Source organism: Struthio camelus, chromosome Z, assembly GCF_040807025.1.
Source record: "Struthio camelus isolate bStrCam1 chromosome Z, bStrCam1.hap1, whole genome shotgun sequence".
Lineage (NCBI taxonomy): Eukaryota > Metazoa > Chordata > Aves > Struthioniformes > Struthionidae > Struthio > Struthio camelus.
Window position 1 is genome coordinate 38,537,311 of NC_090982.1, and position 15,582 is coordinate 38,552,892.

A 15,582-nucleotide genomic window follows, 5' to 3' on the forward strand; every position below is an offset into this window, starting at 1 on the left:
ATAATGATGGTTTTCTTGAGAAAGTGGTAGATAACAGTTAAAAGCAGTTAATAACTGCCTTTCATAGTTACAGTTAGGTAGTTTTTAATCCTCTTTTCATAAAATAAAAATTCAGATGGAGCACCAGGTGCATCACCAACAAGAACTGGTATCACAAATGAAATTAAAACCTAAGTCTGAGGCCCCAGCTGGTAATCCTGGGTTGGTAAGAAATCAAAAAAACTCACCTGCTGAACATACTGTAAAGGCACTGGCGTTGCTTGGGTAAAAGCCTCCAGACGTATTCCATGAACCGGATCCTCAATAATCAGACATCCTATGTCAAACCACCTGCAAAGACATGCAAGTTACTGTACTGCTGAGCAGCGCCGAGTATTACCCAACTGAAGAACAGCACGTTAAAAGCTGAATTCTGACTCGCTCATTTTACAAAACTTCGGTAGGAACTCCACACAAATATAGATACATGCAATAATGAGTTTCATCAACATGTTCTGATACTTTGTCAACTAACGTACAAGAATATTGTAACATACATGTAATTTATTTAAAATACATGAAACTTGCAGATCACAAGGAAACAAAGGAAGCTGGTGGGGATGCGTACAGATAAATTCTTTCAGACATTTATTACGCTGCAGTTTTCATGCAATCTTCGTAAGAGTATGTATTTCTTGTTAAGATAACTTCTAACTATCAAAAAACCCTATTTTTCATTCATGTTTTATATTCAGAAGACATTATTGGTATGCCTAACCTTATAACAATCATTTAAATGGTCTATTTAGAGAAACAGTTCTGCATCTTTCAGAAAAAGATATTCCAGTAAACTACTGAAACAGTATCTGAAATGTTTCCCTGCCTAGCTTGCCAAAACTTCAAATCATTTCTCCCTAATAACAAACACTGACTTGATCCAAACAAAATCAAGGCTAATGCATCGTCATTAACTCATTTTATTCAATTCCCACAACAGAGTGTTACAGGTAAGTCACCACAGGAGTATTTTCTCCAGGGAAAGCACAGGCGCAAACGCAAGGCCAGGAATCATTATATAAGATTTAGAAAGGAAAATATTATCACAGTTGTTATTCTATACATATTATATATGTGTGTACACATAAATGGTATTTTATTCTTTAAACTGCAGGAAGCTGGATGCTGCTATGATGAAAAGAAGAAGGAAGACTCCAGCTTTAATAAACAATTGGCTGGGTCACCTTAGTTTCACATCAGAGTAAGTGCTCAGCAGAGTCAGAGAGGAAGAATATTTACTTGCATCTTTGTAGGGAACAGAGCACTGCAGTGCTCTATGATAGACTACTCTCGCATGCAACTAAAAAACTGCTGAGAAAGTGTCATGGTTAAGGATAACTTGCTCTGAATTAATAAAGCAATTTGAGTCTAAAAGGAAACATACACATAAAAGACTTTTCAACCTTCTCTGCAAATAGTATTTGGAGTATGAAATTGGAAGGGGAAGTAATGTCCTTCAGATAGCTGAGGCATAACTGAAAAATTTGGCCACGAGCAGTGACTGATGGGTTAAGCGTTAGGCAATTGACCTCTTAGGACTGGTGGGTGGTTACCTGGAAACTCCTTTTTCCATTAGAAGTCTGTAAGTACAGTCAAGCATATCAGTAACACACACATTGGATGCCTCATGTTAAAACTATGATAGCCCAATACCCGTTTCAGAACCACTATTAATTACTCGCTAGCACCATGACCTATCATTTCACTGCAGAAGTAAAGAGTCAGAAATACTTTACGTGTTTTTCATAACACCATGCAAAAAAAAAAAAATCTTTCAGTCCCTGCTGTTGTATAAAAATTAAAGCATGCATTAAGTTATTCTTTGTTTCTATTGTAATTAGTATCAAAGTTAAGGATATTTTGGGGTCTGAAACATGTGGAGAGAAGAACTAGCACTCCTTCCAATAAGACTGAAGTCCTGGGTCTGCTCCTCCATTTTGAATACTTTAGACAACATTTTCAGATTTAGGATCAAGTAAATTCAAAGGAGGAGAACAGTAACTATTTTGAAACACAGATCTTGTCATAGTTACTCCTTTGTGGAGATATGACAAAACACCTAAATCAGACTGGAACATGGAAATGAACACTAAACAGAAAAGTTAAAACACTTCCTAATTCCGTTTACTTTAGGAAAATCCATCATCCATCTTCCACTGAGGATACTAAATGGACTTTTAAAAATTGAGCAAAAGCAGAGCAAACGTCAAAAAAGCCAGCAAAAATGCAAAGATTAAAAACGTTACTTAATAATATTATTTTGGTCTTTTAAAGAAATAGCATTAAGAAAAACATAACATTGTCCTTAAAGCTTTGGAAATTGATTAAAAAAATTAAAGAACTACCTGTCAAAAAACACATTAAGAAATCAAGTTATATCATGCTATTTGAAAAAAAAAAAAATTATGTCTGTGCAAGAAAAATGAAAAAAAAAGTACATACTTGGTGAAAGGCAAATAGATCATACATTATCTGAGAAAATCATATTACTACAAATGCCAGAACATCTCTCAACATACTTTGTGACCTGAACACAATTTGAGAGAGTAAAAAGTGCATTTCTAGCCGACTTCCAATTTTCACAAGTTCTTACTTTTGTCAGTTCAGTACAACTTCATCACGTTTTCAGATTGTGCATCTTGATAAACCTGTTAAACTGTCAAGACTCTCTGGACAGAGAGCTGAACACCACCACCAAAATCAAGTCTGCCAAAGCAATACTGCAAACAGACTGCTTCTTTCATTTCTTCTGCCCAAAGTGATACTACTAACACCTCTTTACAGGCCCTTGAGCCAATAATCCTTCTCCTTCCCTCCTAGGAAAATATTTAAGGTTCTCACTTGTCTGGAAGCAATTCCTCAATGAAGCTTTCTACAGATACTGCAGGCTGTTTTTCATGTATTACTCCTGTTCGACGCAAGCTGTCTATCCTTTCTTGGGCTCCCTAAATGATAAAATAAGCTGTTAGACAACATTCTCTTTGAAATCCAGCCTAGCACAATACTTACAGAAGAATAAACAGAACTCTAGAAGAATGTATTTTTCAAGTTAAGTAGAACATATATATTAGAGATTTGTAAAAAATGACTCTTATTTTGAAGTAAAATAAAGTATGAAAACCCAGCTCATTCTGGAATTCCCAACACTAAAAAAACTATGATAAAAACCAATTAAATATTTCTAGCATGTTATTTTTTCCATGAAAGAGACAGACTAGTATGCAAAGAATTCCCAATCTGTAACTGTACCAAGTTTCACTATCAGTTAAAGTGTCCGGATATATTGCTGTTACTCACATAGACATTCTTACAGTTTCAGATTTGGCTGTTTTCAACCCTTTACAATGCAACGGCTTTGGATGAACTTTGCAACACCAGAGGACAGAATCTCTTTGTCCCTCCAAGTAAAGCTTTACGAATAATTCACCCCAAACCTGTTATCATCTGAAGTTATAATAGCAATACTACTACCACACTGAAGTGGTCAAACTGGTAAGAAACGCATATATTATTTCCTTTTCCCAATATAAAATTGTATCAGCTAATACATTACCATAAGGATAGGTTTAACTCTATGAACACTGCCCCACCTGTTAGGGGAAAACACTTCCTTCCTAAGGTATAAGTGAATTGCTCGCATTTAAGAATCGGGATACTAAGTTTCTTTGCACGTTTTTCTGGGTATTGGCCAGGAGGTGGTGGCACTTAAGTACACCCAAGGAACATGGACATTTTTAAAGTCTTGTGAAACGGTCTTTGCTGACCTCTGCTCTAGGCTAGCTAGCACAGCTGTTTGTGCAGTTGTGCAGCAAGTTCCTACTTTTCAGGGTTAGGCCAGTTCCATAACCCACTTCACCCATTCAGTTCCACAACCAGCAGCGCCAGTAGACTGCAAAAGGCAACAAGAGGTAGGAACAAGCAGTCAGAAAACATAAGAGACTTCAGCTTTGCCACTGGAGAGACACCGTTTGAATCACTGTTCGATACGCTTGTTCCTGAGTAAGGCCTCACCTGGAGGAAGCAAAACTCAGCGCACAGAATCAGATCTCAGAAACTACAGAACTGTGCATGCATCCTAACAGTTCCCCTCCCCTTCCTCTGTATATCTGTTTCTGAACCTATTAATTTTGAAAATCTGCCACTACAGTAAAATACATTTGTTTTTCCCTATCCCCTCACACATTTCTAAAGGAAAAAAAAGAAAATCAGGGTGACACAGGTATTCAATTCCCATTAAACATTTCATAAAACACAGACACTCATCTACTTTCTCAGGGCCAGTTCATATCCTGATATTATAAATTGGCCATACCTTCACTAAATTGCATAGTCCCTGGTATATATTACAAACTGGTAATATAGATCTGTTTCGAAAGACCCTTGTGACAAGCGTTGACCAAACAATCTTAGGTCTACAGAATTAGTGGGGAGACAATAAAAACCTCAGCGTCTCAAGTTTCTAATATTCCCAACACGCTGCACTGGCAATAGATTGACAGAAGTCTAATATACTTTGAAACCACAGTATTATGACAAAATATGCTAAATGAAGTGGCAATCAATGACAGTACAAAAAAATTGCATGTTTCTACTCTTCATTTGCTGTGAATGAGTTTACAGCAAGAAATAAGCCCTTCCAAAAAGCAGTTTCAAAGAGATCCAGTGATCCAAATGGCACAAAAAGGAAACATTTGCTAACACTATAAAAAGATTTTCCTTTTACGGAAAATATGATTCCTCCGGGCGAACTTTTCCGCACTCTCTCTCTCTGCATTGGAGGCAATCTCCTTTCAATGCCTTTAGCGTTGCTATATATCTACTTACTTTTAATCCAGCGGCATAGCCCACAGGCTGTGGTGCAATGTTAGACTGTGCAGCCTCTCCAGTAACAACAGCCATTCCAAAGACTTCTTGAAAGGCATCTCTAATTGCTGCGACTTTTACTTCTTTATTAGAAGTAACCACTATGTCTAGTTCTCCCCCAGTTCCTGTAAAAAAAAAAAAAATATATATATATATATACACATAAACTAGAATGGTTATTACATTATTACTATAATATAATAATATATTAATGTTAATATATACATTAATGTTAATATATTATTATTACATTATACAAACATACACACACAACCCCTCACACTGCAGTTATAAAGCTAGTTCAAATACTTTCTATATCTTAAAGTACGCTTCAGCTGGTCTCTTTCTCGTGTACTATACGAAACTTACTTCACGAAGCAGAAGTAACTGAAGTTAGCTAGTCACTTAACTTTTACTTCCTAAGTGATCTATATACATTGAAAGAAAGACAACGGGAACTGGTTGTTCAGCATTCTGGAGAGGAAAAAAAAAGCCCAACCACTGATTTGAAAAGACAACTCATGGATTCAGGAAATAATTCTTGCATCCATTTCTGAAGGGTTCTGTTTTCATTCTCTGGAGAGTGGTAAGGCGTGTGGGTAATACCGAAACTCTTCCTTATGACAGGGACCAAGAACACAGATTTATTTCACAGAAGACCATAAACTGTCAAATTGAAAGCCTCAAAAGAAAGGCTCATATCGTCTAGTTGTCCTTGGACTGTGAATTCTGTATCATTTCATTGCTTTTCTGTTTCTCTAAATATTCCACAACTTTGTACTTTTTTAATGATACGGAATAAAAAAAATTGACAGTATTCCCAAACATATTAAACCATAAAGAGGGAAGAGTTTTTATTAAGTTTTGTTTAACCATAAAACAAAACTGCTCATAAATAAAGAGAAATCTAGAACTACTCCAGAAGACTCATGAACTCAATTGTAAAGCACATCCGTGTTTATTATAATTGAATCATTTTTACTGTCAAATTGAACTTGTTTTATCCAAAAATCTTGGAAAACTTCAGATATAAACTCTGATTGTCCTTGCTGTGACAAACCACTTCAGAACAGCTTAAACATTTTTCAGACATGGAATATGTCACCACAGAAAAGTTCTGTGAGCAGACTGCATCAGCAAGTTTAAAGGAATCAGACAAATTCATGGACAAGTTCAAAAACAAGCACTAAAAGTAACAGGTAGGGACATACCCTTTACCATCCTCTGCCCAATTACTGCGGATGATGGAGGAGCGCAAGGGGAACAGACTGCCAAAGTCACCAGATTGACCAGCATTTCCTAAATAGCATCTCCTGCTGCTGGAGACAGGACACTGCGCTAGAACCACCACTGGTCTCACCCAATAGGGCATGTCTTATGTTCTCACAATGCATTTGATACTGCTTAAACCGTGAAATCAACATTTTGACAGAAGTAGCAGACCAGTAAAGCATCAGTCTTTTAACCTGTTATTTCTCAAGCTCTCTAACTGTACAAAGACAAGTTAGGCTACATCTTAAAGAGAAAAAAAGGACAAAAGACACCAGCGGTTTTGCTTCTAAACATTAACATTCCACCTAGGTACACCTGCTGATGAAGTCTGCAGTATTTATCCCAATCTAAGAAAGATTCCCATGTTGGTAGTAATAAGCCTGAACCTTACATTTAAAAAAAAAAAAAAAAAAAAGCTCATATTATTCAGCACATCTCAATTTCAGGAAATATCATATTTTTATTAAGAATCACCAGAGGCATGACAGAACATTAATAAAGGATGTTTTGTGCAGGGTTTTTTTTTTTTTTTAGGTTTTTAAATATCAGTTGCTGTGCTGCATGGAATTGCATGTACACATCACTGAACTTTGGATGATTATTTTAAACACTGTGAAGCAAGGGGACAAAAAAAATTACAGAAATTAATGCAAGTACCTCTTTTCACTGATTCCTTCATAGTAAAACCAAGATAATGAACATAAGTAAATAAGTGCTTAAAGTTGACCAAAGTTTTTTCTGAAGTTAGCCTTGTTTGAGTGCCTAGGGTAGAAACTGTTAAGAACTTTTAGAGTAACTAACTCGTAATATACATAAGAACAGTAACTCCATCCCTACTTTGTGTTCTGCACTAGCAGAACATAATCTACCTTCTTCTGAATTGAGGATCATGACATATCAAAAGTATGTCTTCACTCATCACAGGCACCACAGAAGAGGAATGAAGGTATTACATGCACAAAAAATAATTTCTGACTGGATCTGTCAAGCACTATGCTAATACAAAAATATTAAAATCTAAAATATATGAATCAGATAGAGGTGCCACATCAAGTTACGCTCCGTTTCCTGAGCCTGGGATTTCATTACACCTTACATACACTGTAACTTGAAATGACAGCTCCACATATAATTTAACATTCACTGTCTCCTTTCGTTATAAAGGCACTGATTTTCACGTGGTAACGAACCATTTTTTGTGCAAATCAAAGTTTTCCAATCCGGCTGCCTGCCTCAGACTGAAATCCTCACAATGTGAGAGAGAGAGAAAAGTTCAGCTGTTTCCAGGAAAGAGATTTCAGAAGTAATATTTGCTCACATTACAAATTTCTTGCAATCACCTCATCGAGAGGTTCCGGTGCTTCCAGGCTTTGGTGTTACGAATCTGAAATTTATTCGGAATTGCAGCAACGGAGAGAAAGACGAAAGAAGCAGAGTCATTTGCTGTACAGGACATGACTCTTGTTGATCCCAGAAATGTTTTTTGGCAGGAAGTGAACACTAAGTTTACAAATCTCTGCCCTACTCCCACAACCTGCAACTAAAAACTAAACGCAGTATACTAACAGTCAAGATGTATATAGCAGCTTTCATTTTCAACATGACTTGAGAAAACTTTCAGTAACAGTAAGTGAATTATATGGTTATCTGAATCCTACAAGCAAAGCATTTTATTAAAGACTTCCTACTTTAGGTAATGCTATCCTTTCTGATGAATACTGCGTCAAACGACCCAAAGATCTCTCCTCGGATCGCTAAAAATCCTACCTTAAAAAGGGCCTGTTAAGGCAAACGTTAACTACGGTTCCCTGAACTGTGCATAATCAACATTTACTGCAGCTTTGCATTGTCCCCAGCTCCTCCTCTCAGCAAATACTTTTGTTTCAGTTGTTGGCTGGCCTTCTCAGTGATTTCATATCCCACTATCTCTCCATTAGTGAGCTGCTGGGATGTTTTCACTTAAATTTAAGACCATTAACTACTAGTCAGTAATTAAGCCATCTTCCCCTTTTATTTCACATATTGTCTGCTGCATTAGTACAATAGCGCAGCCACATGGTTAGCTAGATCACAGAACAGGTCCAGCTCAAAAACTGCCCAGGAAAACAAAAAACAATTAAAAAATGTTGTAGTTACTTCTCAGCCAAATCAGTTTCCTGATCTGCTTCACTTACATCCGGACAAAAGGCTTTACCGGCACAACTAAGAAGGAGGACTGACTGCTTATGCCAGTACTACAGGGTAGGGAGCCACTCTGGTCAAATTATGCCTTTACTTTCATGTATTAATGAGGTAGCAACCTCAGATCACTTCTAAAGTGGCATATAATATATTCTAACCACTCAAAAAATGTATTGAATACCACAAAGTTTCTGCCTCTCAGAAATTGTCAAGCTGTAATGGAAATGCAGTGCTTTTCCTTCCAGGCTCAACGCTCCGTAATGCTTCAGAGTTCATCACGCTGTTTTAAAGTTTAAACTATCCTGTTAACTGAAGCAGGAACTATTTTAGACCTGCCAGACTTCCTAAAAATATTATAAATACTTTTGGACTAGAAAAATGGAGCAGCTGCAAGACAGACGGAAGCCTCAAAAGCAAGGTAAATACTTCTGCCCTATGCCTCTCTGAGCCTGTCTACTGCCTTTTGGATTCTTTTAATCTTAATATGGTGACCTACACAGCAGTCAAGTATGCCATCTGACAGGATTCATATGGATGGTATATTCTGAAGTTAACTTTGTAAGAAGACTACAAGCTCAAACAGAGAAACAGCAGGAAAAAGATAAGCGTATGGAACTCAGAGACAAGATCTTCTCATTGTTTTTTTCTTTAGAATTTCCTCATTTTTCACAAGTTACACTTAAGGGGTAAAACTGCGCAACTGCCTGAATTGCAGTGAAACACAGAAATCAAATGAACCTTAAAAGACGGTGAAAGAGCAGTGAGCCTCTACCAGAGCGAGCGATGCGTTGGATAACACACTTGAGAAATCAATACAATACTGTGAATATGAATCAAGACACCACATACGCAAGTGTACAAGTACTGTGGCCTATTTATCATTTACTATTACTTCAGCCTATTTGTGAATTAAACTTGCTACTCAATGGTTTGTCACAAATACTTACTGATATATGGAGCCATGCCAGGATCCAGTGTTGTGATCATGGTTTCTACTGAATGTTTGGTTTTATCAAGAACAGACTTCACCATGGGATTCCCAGCTACACCCTAAATTTAACAAACAGATTTGCATATTTAGTCTTCCGCATTTTCCCCAGAACCTGAAAATATTACCACTACAAAAAACAAAACAAAAAAAACAAAAAAACCCCACCCCCCATCCTTCAAATATCAAGCTGCTTTGTGTTTTCCTCACCACACGTACACTCTGTAGCACCTACGGTATGGCACTCCTCAGCATAAGTGTTCCAGCCGGTGATTATCACTGTATAACTCTTGATTTGCAACATATAGTTCAAACATCATCTTTGTTATCTTCTACATTAACATATTACTTAAAGGACTTACAAAAAAACATCCCAGTCAGTGGTAACAGGCCACACACTTGATTTAGTCATATTCTGGGACCAGAAGCCTGAAGCATAAAGTTGTAGGTCCCCAATACTAACTATAGGTATCATCAGACTAAGAGGCTGGATTTAGACCGTGCTAACTTGAGTTGAAGAGTCTCTTTTCTAACCTTTTTAAAGACAATAGGAACTATTTTTGAATGGTCCATTATTAGCAAATATTTCTGGAGCAACAGAGCTGAAAGTTCTTAATTTATAAATAGATTCTAAACAATACTGGAAACATGTTATACCCTCTCCAGCCAAATTGTAGGTGGAGCTGCTGATAGATCTAAAAGTTTATTAAATATGAATACAAATACTGTCCTGTGTCTTGCAAATCCTAATGAATGTCTGTATCGCTTCACAACAATTTACATAACTCAGATAAGATCAAGAGGTGAAAGAAGAAAGACACCAACACTGAATCACTGAGAGATAAGGCACTGGAAACTATTTTAGAGAAACCTTTTACATAATTTCTTTAGTAAACAGACTGCTTTAAATCTAATATTAAAACTGCATATGCTTATATTTGCTTCACTAAAGGGCAAACATTACAAAGGAGAGCACTGTACGTGTACATTTTCTGTAAAGTGCTTGCTTAGTATTTCAGAGAACTGCAGAATTAGGAGAAGTCATTTCGAGATAATTAAAATTGCTGCAAAGCTTTTCCCCCCTTTAAGTAAGAATGTTTTCTATTTCTTTATTGCAAGGTTAGCAAACAAAAAAACCCCAAATTCCTAAAACGAGTGAGATATTGTATAGCTAGTAATAAGGATTATCATATTTCATGCCACACATTGAAATATTTTGCCACTGGGTTCAGGTATTCTCACCATTGTGCAGAGCACTAAGCTGGAGTGCACAATTTGGTAAAGAAAACTAAACAATTACTAACCCTAGCATAATTACACTTTCTCAAGCCAGATCCCACCACAGGCTAAAAACTTTAATATGCAAGTTACTCAGTGAGGACTTCAGGATGAAGTTCTGCACTGACTACTAGTTGGTCTCCCAGATTCCGCATGATCTTTGGAAGATGCAGCACCTGGTACGTGCTCATTATACACATCAAGAATGAGATAGCTTCAGTGTAGTTAACTCCTCATTCTCCCACCTTGGAAATTCTCAAAGAGAGGCCAGTGAACACTCTAAAGATAGGATGTTTAACACTTAAACTCAAAATTTGGTTTTTAGTACTGATGTCAAAGACGTGCACTTTCTCCAAGACTAAAGACAAGATATCTTTTGAATCTTACTGGTGTTTAGGCAACAGTAACGTGGACAAGATTGACTTGTCAGCTAATTTGTAATGGTGAGCACTAGTACTTTCAACAGGGCAACAGAATCATGTTACATGAAAAATGTTCTCTTGCAGAATGTCACCATTCATGGCAAACATCAAGAGTAAGATAATAACTGAGAAAAGTACCCTCTCTCTCCTATTAGCATCAACCACAGATTTCAAGAGGACGTTATTATTTAAAGGAAGAAAGAACATATTTCCATTATCATGAGAAGATCTCTCTCTCTGAAAAGTGCAGTGCAACAATCGTATTCTCACTGTACTGATGAGGGATTAATTTAGCTTTTTAAGACCGTACCATTGTCAAGAGGTATACTGCTAAAGACAGGGCCAGCATAGTCTGTCATGTCAAAAACAACTTTCTCCCAGCTTTGCATGCTCTAAGGGCCTTGAAAGTCCCTCCAAGACTTTGCCTTCCTGTTGGGACAATCTTCTTGACTCTCACTTCACACTTAGTATGAGTCAGTACAGAAAATGCGGTTGCTCTTGAACACAACTCAGCATTCATGCATAGCCCTTTGATCTTTTTGCCACCATCTTCATGATGCTACTTGCAGGTGTCATTTGTCACAGCTCCAAATAGGTCAGGCTGATGGAATTCTACTAGTAAATTTTGCTGTTTGTTTCCTCAGGATGATCAGACTGCTCCAAAAAGAGTATCTGCTTTGTACTATATAATTCATGCCTTCTAGTAGAGGAGAATAATCCTATAAAGTACCTTAGATGCTTTTCAGGCAAATTTTCCTTTGGTAGAAGACATATTTATTCGTGTGTCATTGAACAGAGTGATCTGTTACAGAGTAAGAAGGACTTGTATCCCATAGAAATCAACTTCAGTTCATTACGAAGTGATAAAAAAAAAAATCTAGAGAAATCTGACCAGGTAAATCAGCTTACTTCACAGTAACTGGACGCAGAAAAAAATAAAAACTAGTTCTTAGAGCCTTCTAGAACCTTAAAGAGGTTCTAAAGCTTCATCCGATCTAAGAACCAGTGACAGAACCTGTTAACATATCTTCCTGTCACAAGCACTAAAATGAACCTAGAACACCTATATTTATGAAGTCCTCCTTCCTCCATACAGAGGAAGGGCAAAAGCACAGCCTCAGCAAACACCACAATTAAAAAAACAGCCACCTTGCACATGAGGCATAAGACAAAAAAACATACTGACACACACACACAAAAAAAAGTCCTATTACAGTTTGTAAAAAGTATTTCCTTGTGAACAGTAACAGATTTAAAAATACCTTTATAAATCCCCACAGTCCTCCACCAGGAGCTCCACTCTGGGCAGTAGATATTCTGGGGTCTTCACGCTCCTCAGGAAAAGTGATTGCGGAACCACTCACAGTCCCAGGAGTCAAAGGTGATGAGAGTGTTGCTTGTTGAGTAACAGGATCTGCCAAAACACCTAGCAAGAGGAAAAAAAAAAAAAAAACAACCACACACACAAGTGTATATTTATTTTTACTGCATTTAATTTCTTATAATGAAGCAACATGCAATTGTGTAACAGGAAAATGACCAGAAAAAAAATAGAAAAATACTGGGCTCATTGATTTTCATTTCCTGAAGGCCTGAGAACCATTCTGCATGCTAAAGGTTAGCAAGTTTAACTACCTTAAATGACTTGGACAACATCTACTAATAGAATTAAGACTGCCCTGCCTGCACATTATGTATAAAATTAAACATTGATTTTCTAGGCAGGTTAGTTTAACAGTGGTGCTTTTTATTGCATTCACATTTTAAGAATAATAAGTCCTCAACAGCGGAATAAGAGGAATCGGTTGCTCTCTAAATAAAGATGTAGGAATGTTCTCTTACACAATAGAAAAAAGAGAGAGAAGTAAGTTTTCTAAACCTGAGTGCTGGAAATCAGTAGGAACAGAAAAAGAAGCAAACAAATGAAAAGATGTACTTGTTTTAAAGGAAAACAGGAGAAATTCGAATAGAAAATTCAAGCCCATTACTCAGGCCTCTTAATAGCTTTTCCAACACTAGCCTTAATTAGAAGTTATTTTTATTTTACACTGCCCAACCGATAGGTTTTTTCAAACACTTTCCTAATACATATCACTTAAAAGAGAGTCACTAATAATAGTAAGAGCCTAGCAAATCACAAATGAACAATCAAGTTTCCATCCTACTAGCAGAAAATGACATCAACTCAGCAACTACAGCAACTGCTTGCATGGAAGGCATGTATTTTTAGCTGTCCTAATGCAATTTAGTGGCTGGAAACAAGGAAATAGAAGCTGGTGTTGTGTGACAGGTGGTCTGTTCTAGATAAACAAAAAAATGAAAATGATGAGATTATGGCCAAAGATATGATTCCATAATATGGAAATATAATGGCTGAGCTTTACTCTGTTCTAAACAAAAAAGGTATACATATGTACACCTGGGCTTTCCTGGGTAAGTTAATCAAAAATACACCTCTCAAATCATGATATTTATGTAAGTCCAGATCCTGGGAGAACTCTCCTAAAAGAGAGTCTCTATCCTAGATCATGACTGTATTTTAAAACCTACTTTCATTTTGTGTGCACCTACATTGACTAGATGTACCTGGAACAATTCAGCAGTTGAATTTGCAGCAGTCTAGTACAGCGACAGGATCAGCCGCCCAGGAGATCCCCTACTCTGCCTCACAAACACAAAGAACACGAACAAAAGGTTACCTGTGACCGGAGGTGCAGAAAAAGATGGCATCAGCGGGCTCTGTGGTGCTCGACCAGCATGACCTCTGGTAATGTCATAGGTTGAGGTCATGGAAAATCCTGAAATGGGGGGACCAGTGGGTGGTGCAGAAAGACCAGGGCCAGGAGTAGAGCTTAATGGAGGAGGTGTAGAGAACTGGGACATGGAGGTACTAAAAGCTGAAGGGGCAGCAGGAGTTGGGGCAAGACTCAGAGGTGGTGCAATAGTAGAAACAGTTGCAGAAGGCACAAATGGAAGAGGAGCTGAAGTCATCATAGGAGGAATTGGAGATGCTGCAGCTGGCAAGGGCGGAGAGTATGCAGACGACGACGACATGCTTGGTGTAGCAAGGGGACTGGATAAAGCTGGGAAAAGAAAAAAAGGCATTTTAGAAAGGCTGATATCTGAGAATAATCTCAGATATCCATTTATTTCTAAAATATCTGAACAAACATATCAACTTTGCACTAGTCTGCTTCCTCCCCTCCCTCCTCTTAAGATAAATCTCACTTCTGCTTAAAGTTGCACACAACACTGATTCCACTCAATTTTTGGCGATAATATCTTGTAAGCCATGTCCCTCTTTCTTGCTTGACCCTATTTGTCATAAGCTAAAAAAAAACCAGGATGAGTCAACGTTTGACTATTGAATTCATAGCAGCCGAAGCCTGCCTAGAACTTTCTGGTTAGTACCGCTCTTTCTGAGTCACTGTTGAATAAATAGGAATTATGATGATGGAGGAAGTACCCATCCGTAATAAGAATGTTATGACTTACTCTTTCACCAGTGCCGAGATGGAACAGTCAAAGAAGTCTGATCTAAATAGAAGCTACCCGAAGTTCATTTAAGCTTACAAGTATGATACATACTGCTGTATGTTCTGTCCTGGATATCTAGATAGTATTGTCATAACTGTTAATGGTTGCCATGTTTCACTTCAGTAACTGTTTTATTTCAATGCTGCAGAAAAATTACTCTTCATATGAATGCCATAAAAATATTAATATGCAGAGGAACTACAAAGAACAGTGAAAGACGACATCAATGAGGATCATACAGTTCAAAAATAGTTTAAAATGCACATATCAGAGACAGCAGAAGATTTAATTAGGAAAAGGTAGTGTCATTAAGCAGTTCATGATTCCGCCTACTATCATGAACTCTGCTTCTGTACTGAACTGCAAGTCTCTATATTGTTTTTCAGACATTATTTAAATTTCACTTTTCTCTTCTTAAAGTGAGCACAAAACTAGTGAAGAGGTGGGAAGAAAATCTCATACTTTAATGAGATTGAACGATGGATAACTGTTACAATTTGAACTTTCATTACATCATCATTGACCAAAGAGTTGACCAAATGAAAAAAAACAGGTTCTGTCAAATTGGCAAGGGGTCGCTTAGTTGGGATCTTTGACCATCTGACGATGACTAAAAGGGAAGTCAAGAGTGTTTGTTTTGTTAACACACACACATATAAACGACAAGGTTATTCAAGTATTTCTCTAACACATCTGCTAAAGCCAAGGCAGAGGAAGCTGGCTACAGAATCCAAGAGACATGCAAAAATCCTGCTCACCAGATTCAGATGCATCTTCAAGGACTCCTAAAAGAAATATAGCGTACAGCGTGACATGGCATTCACATATCTGTCACTTACCTGAATCATGGATAATTTCTTTGGCTATGAATAAAACACACGTCATTAGAGATTTCTCCCCCCGCCCCTTCTTTTAAACAGTGTATCAGTTTGCCTTAACCAAAGAAAAGTGTCCACTAGAATACCCAAGGTCAGAGATCTAGGAAAGTGTGAGGAAGTAGGGAGA

At 37.4% G+C, this 15,582-nt stretch overlaps 1 protein-coding gene across 14 annotated transcripts in view; it reads right to left on the reverse strand.

Moving 5' to 3' along the window:
• The window catches only part of LOC104150300 (protein PRRC1), a 30,852-nt gene that overhangs the window by 6,067 nt on the left and 9,203 nt on the right, over window positions 1-15,582 (reverse strand). For 7 of the 14 annotated variants that reach the window (XM_068927134.1, XM_068927131.1, XM_068927133.1 and 4 more), the window contains exons 3-9: window positions 15,336-15,362; window positions 13,740-14,123; window positions 12,303-12,466; window positions 9,300-9,402; window positions 4,861-5,024; window positions 2,878-2,981; window positions 228-330 (exon numbers count right to left, since the gene is read on the reverse strand). In XM_068927134.1, coding sequence (XP_068783235.1) covers window positions 228-330; window positions 2,878-2,981; window positions 4,861-5,024; window positions 9,300-9,402; window positions 12,303-12,466; window positions 13,740-14,123; window positions 15,336-15,362 — 1,049 coding nt within the window. The remainder of the gene's footprint in view (window positions 1-227; window positions 331-2,877; window positions 2,982-4,860; window positions 5,025-9,299; window positions 9,403-12,302; window positions 12,467-13,739; window positions 14,124-15,335; window positions 15,363-15,582) is intronic. The other 7 variants (XM_068927141.1, XM_068927139.1, XM_068927140.1 and 4 more) reach the window with 1 other exon arrangement.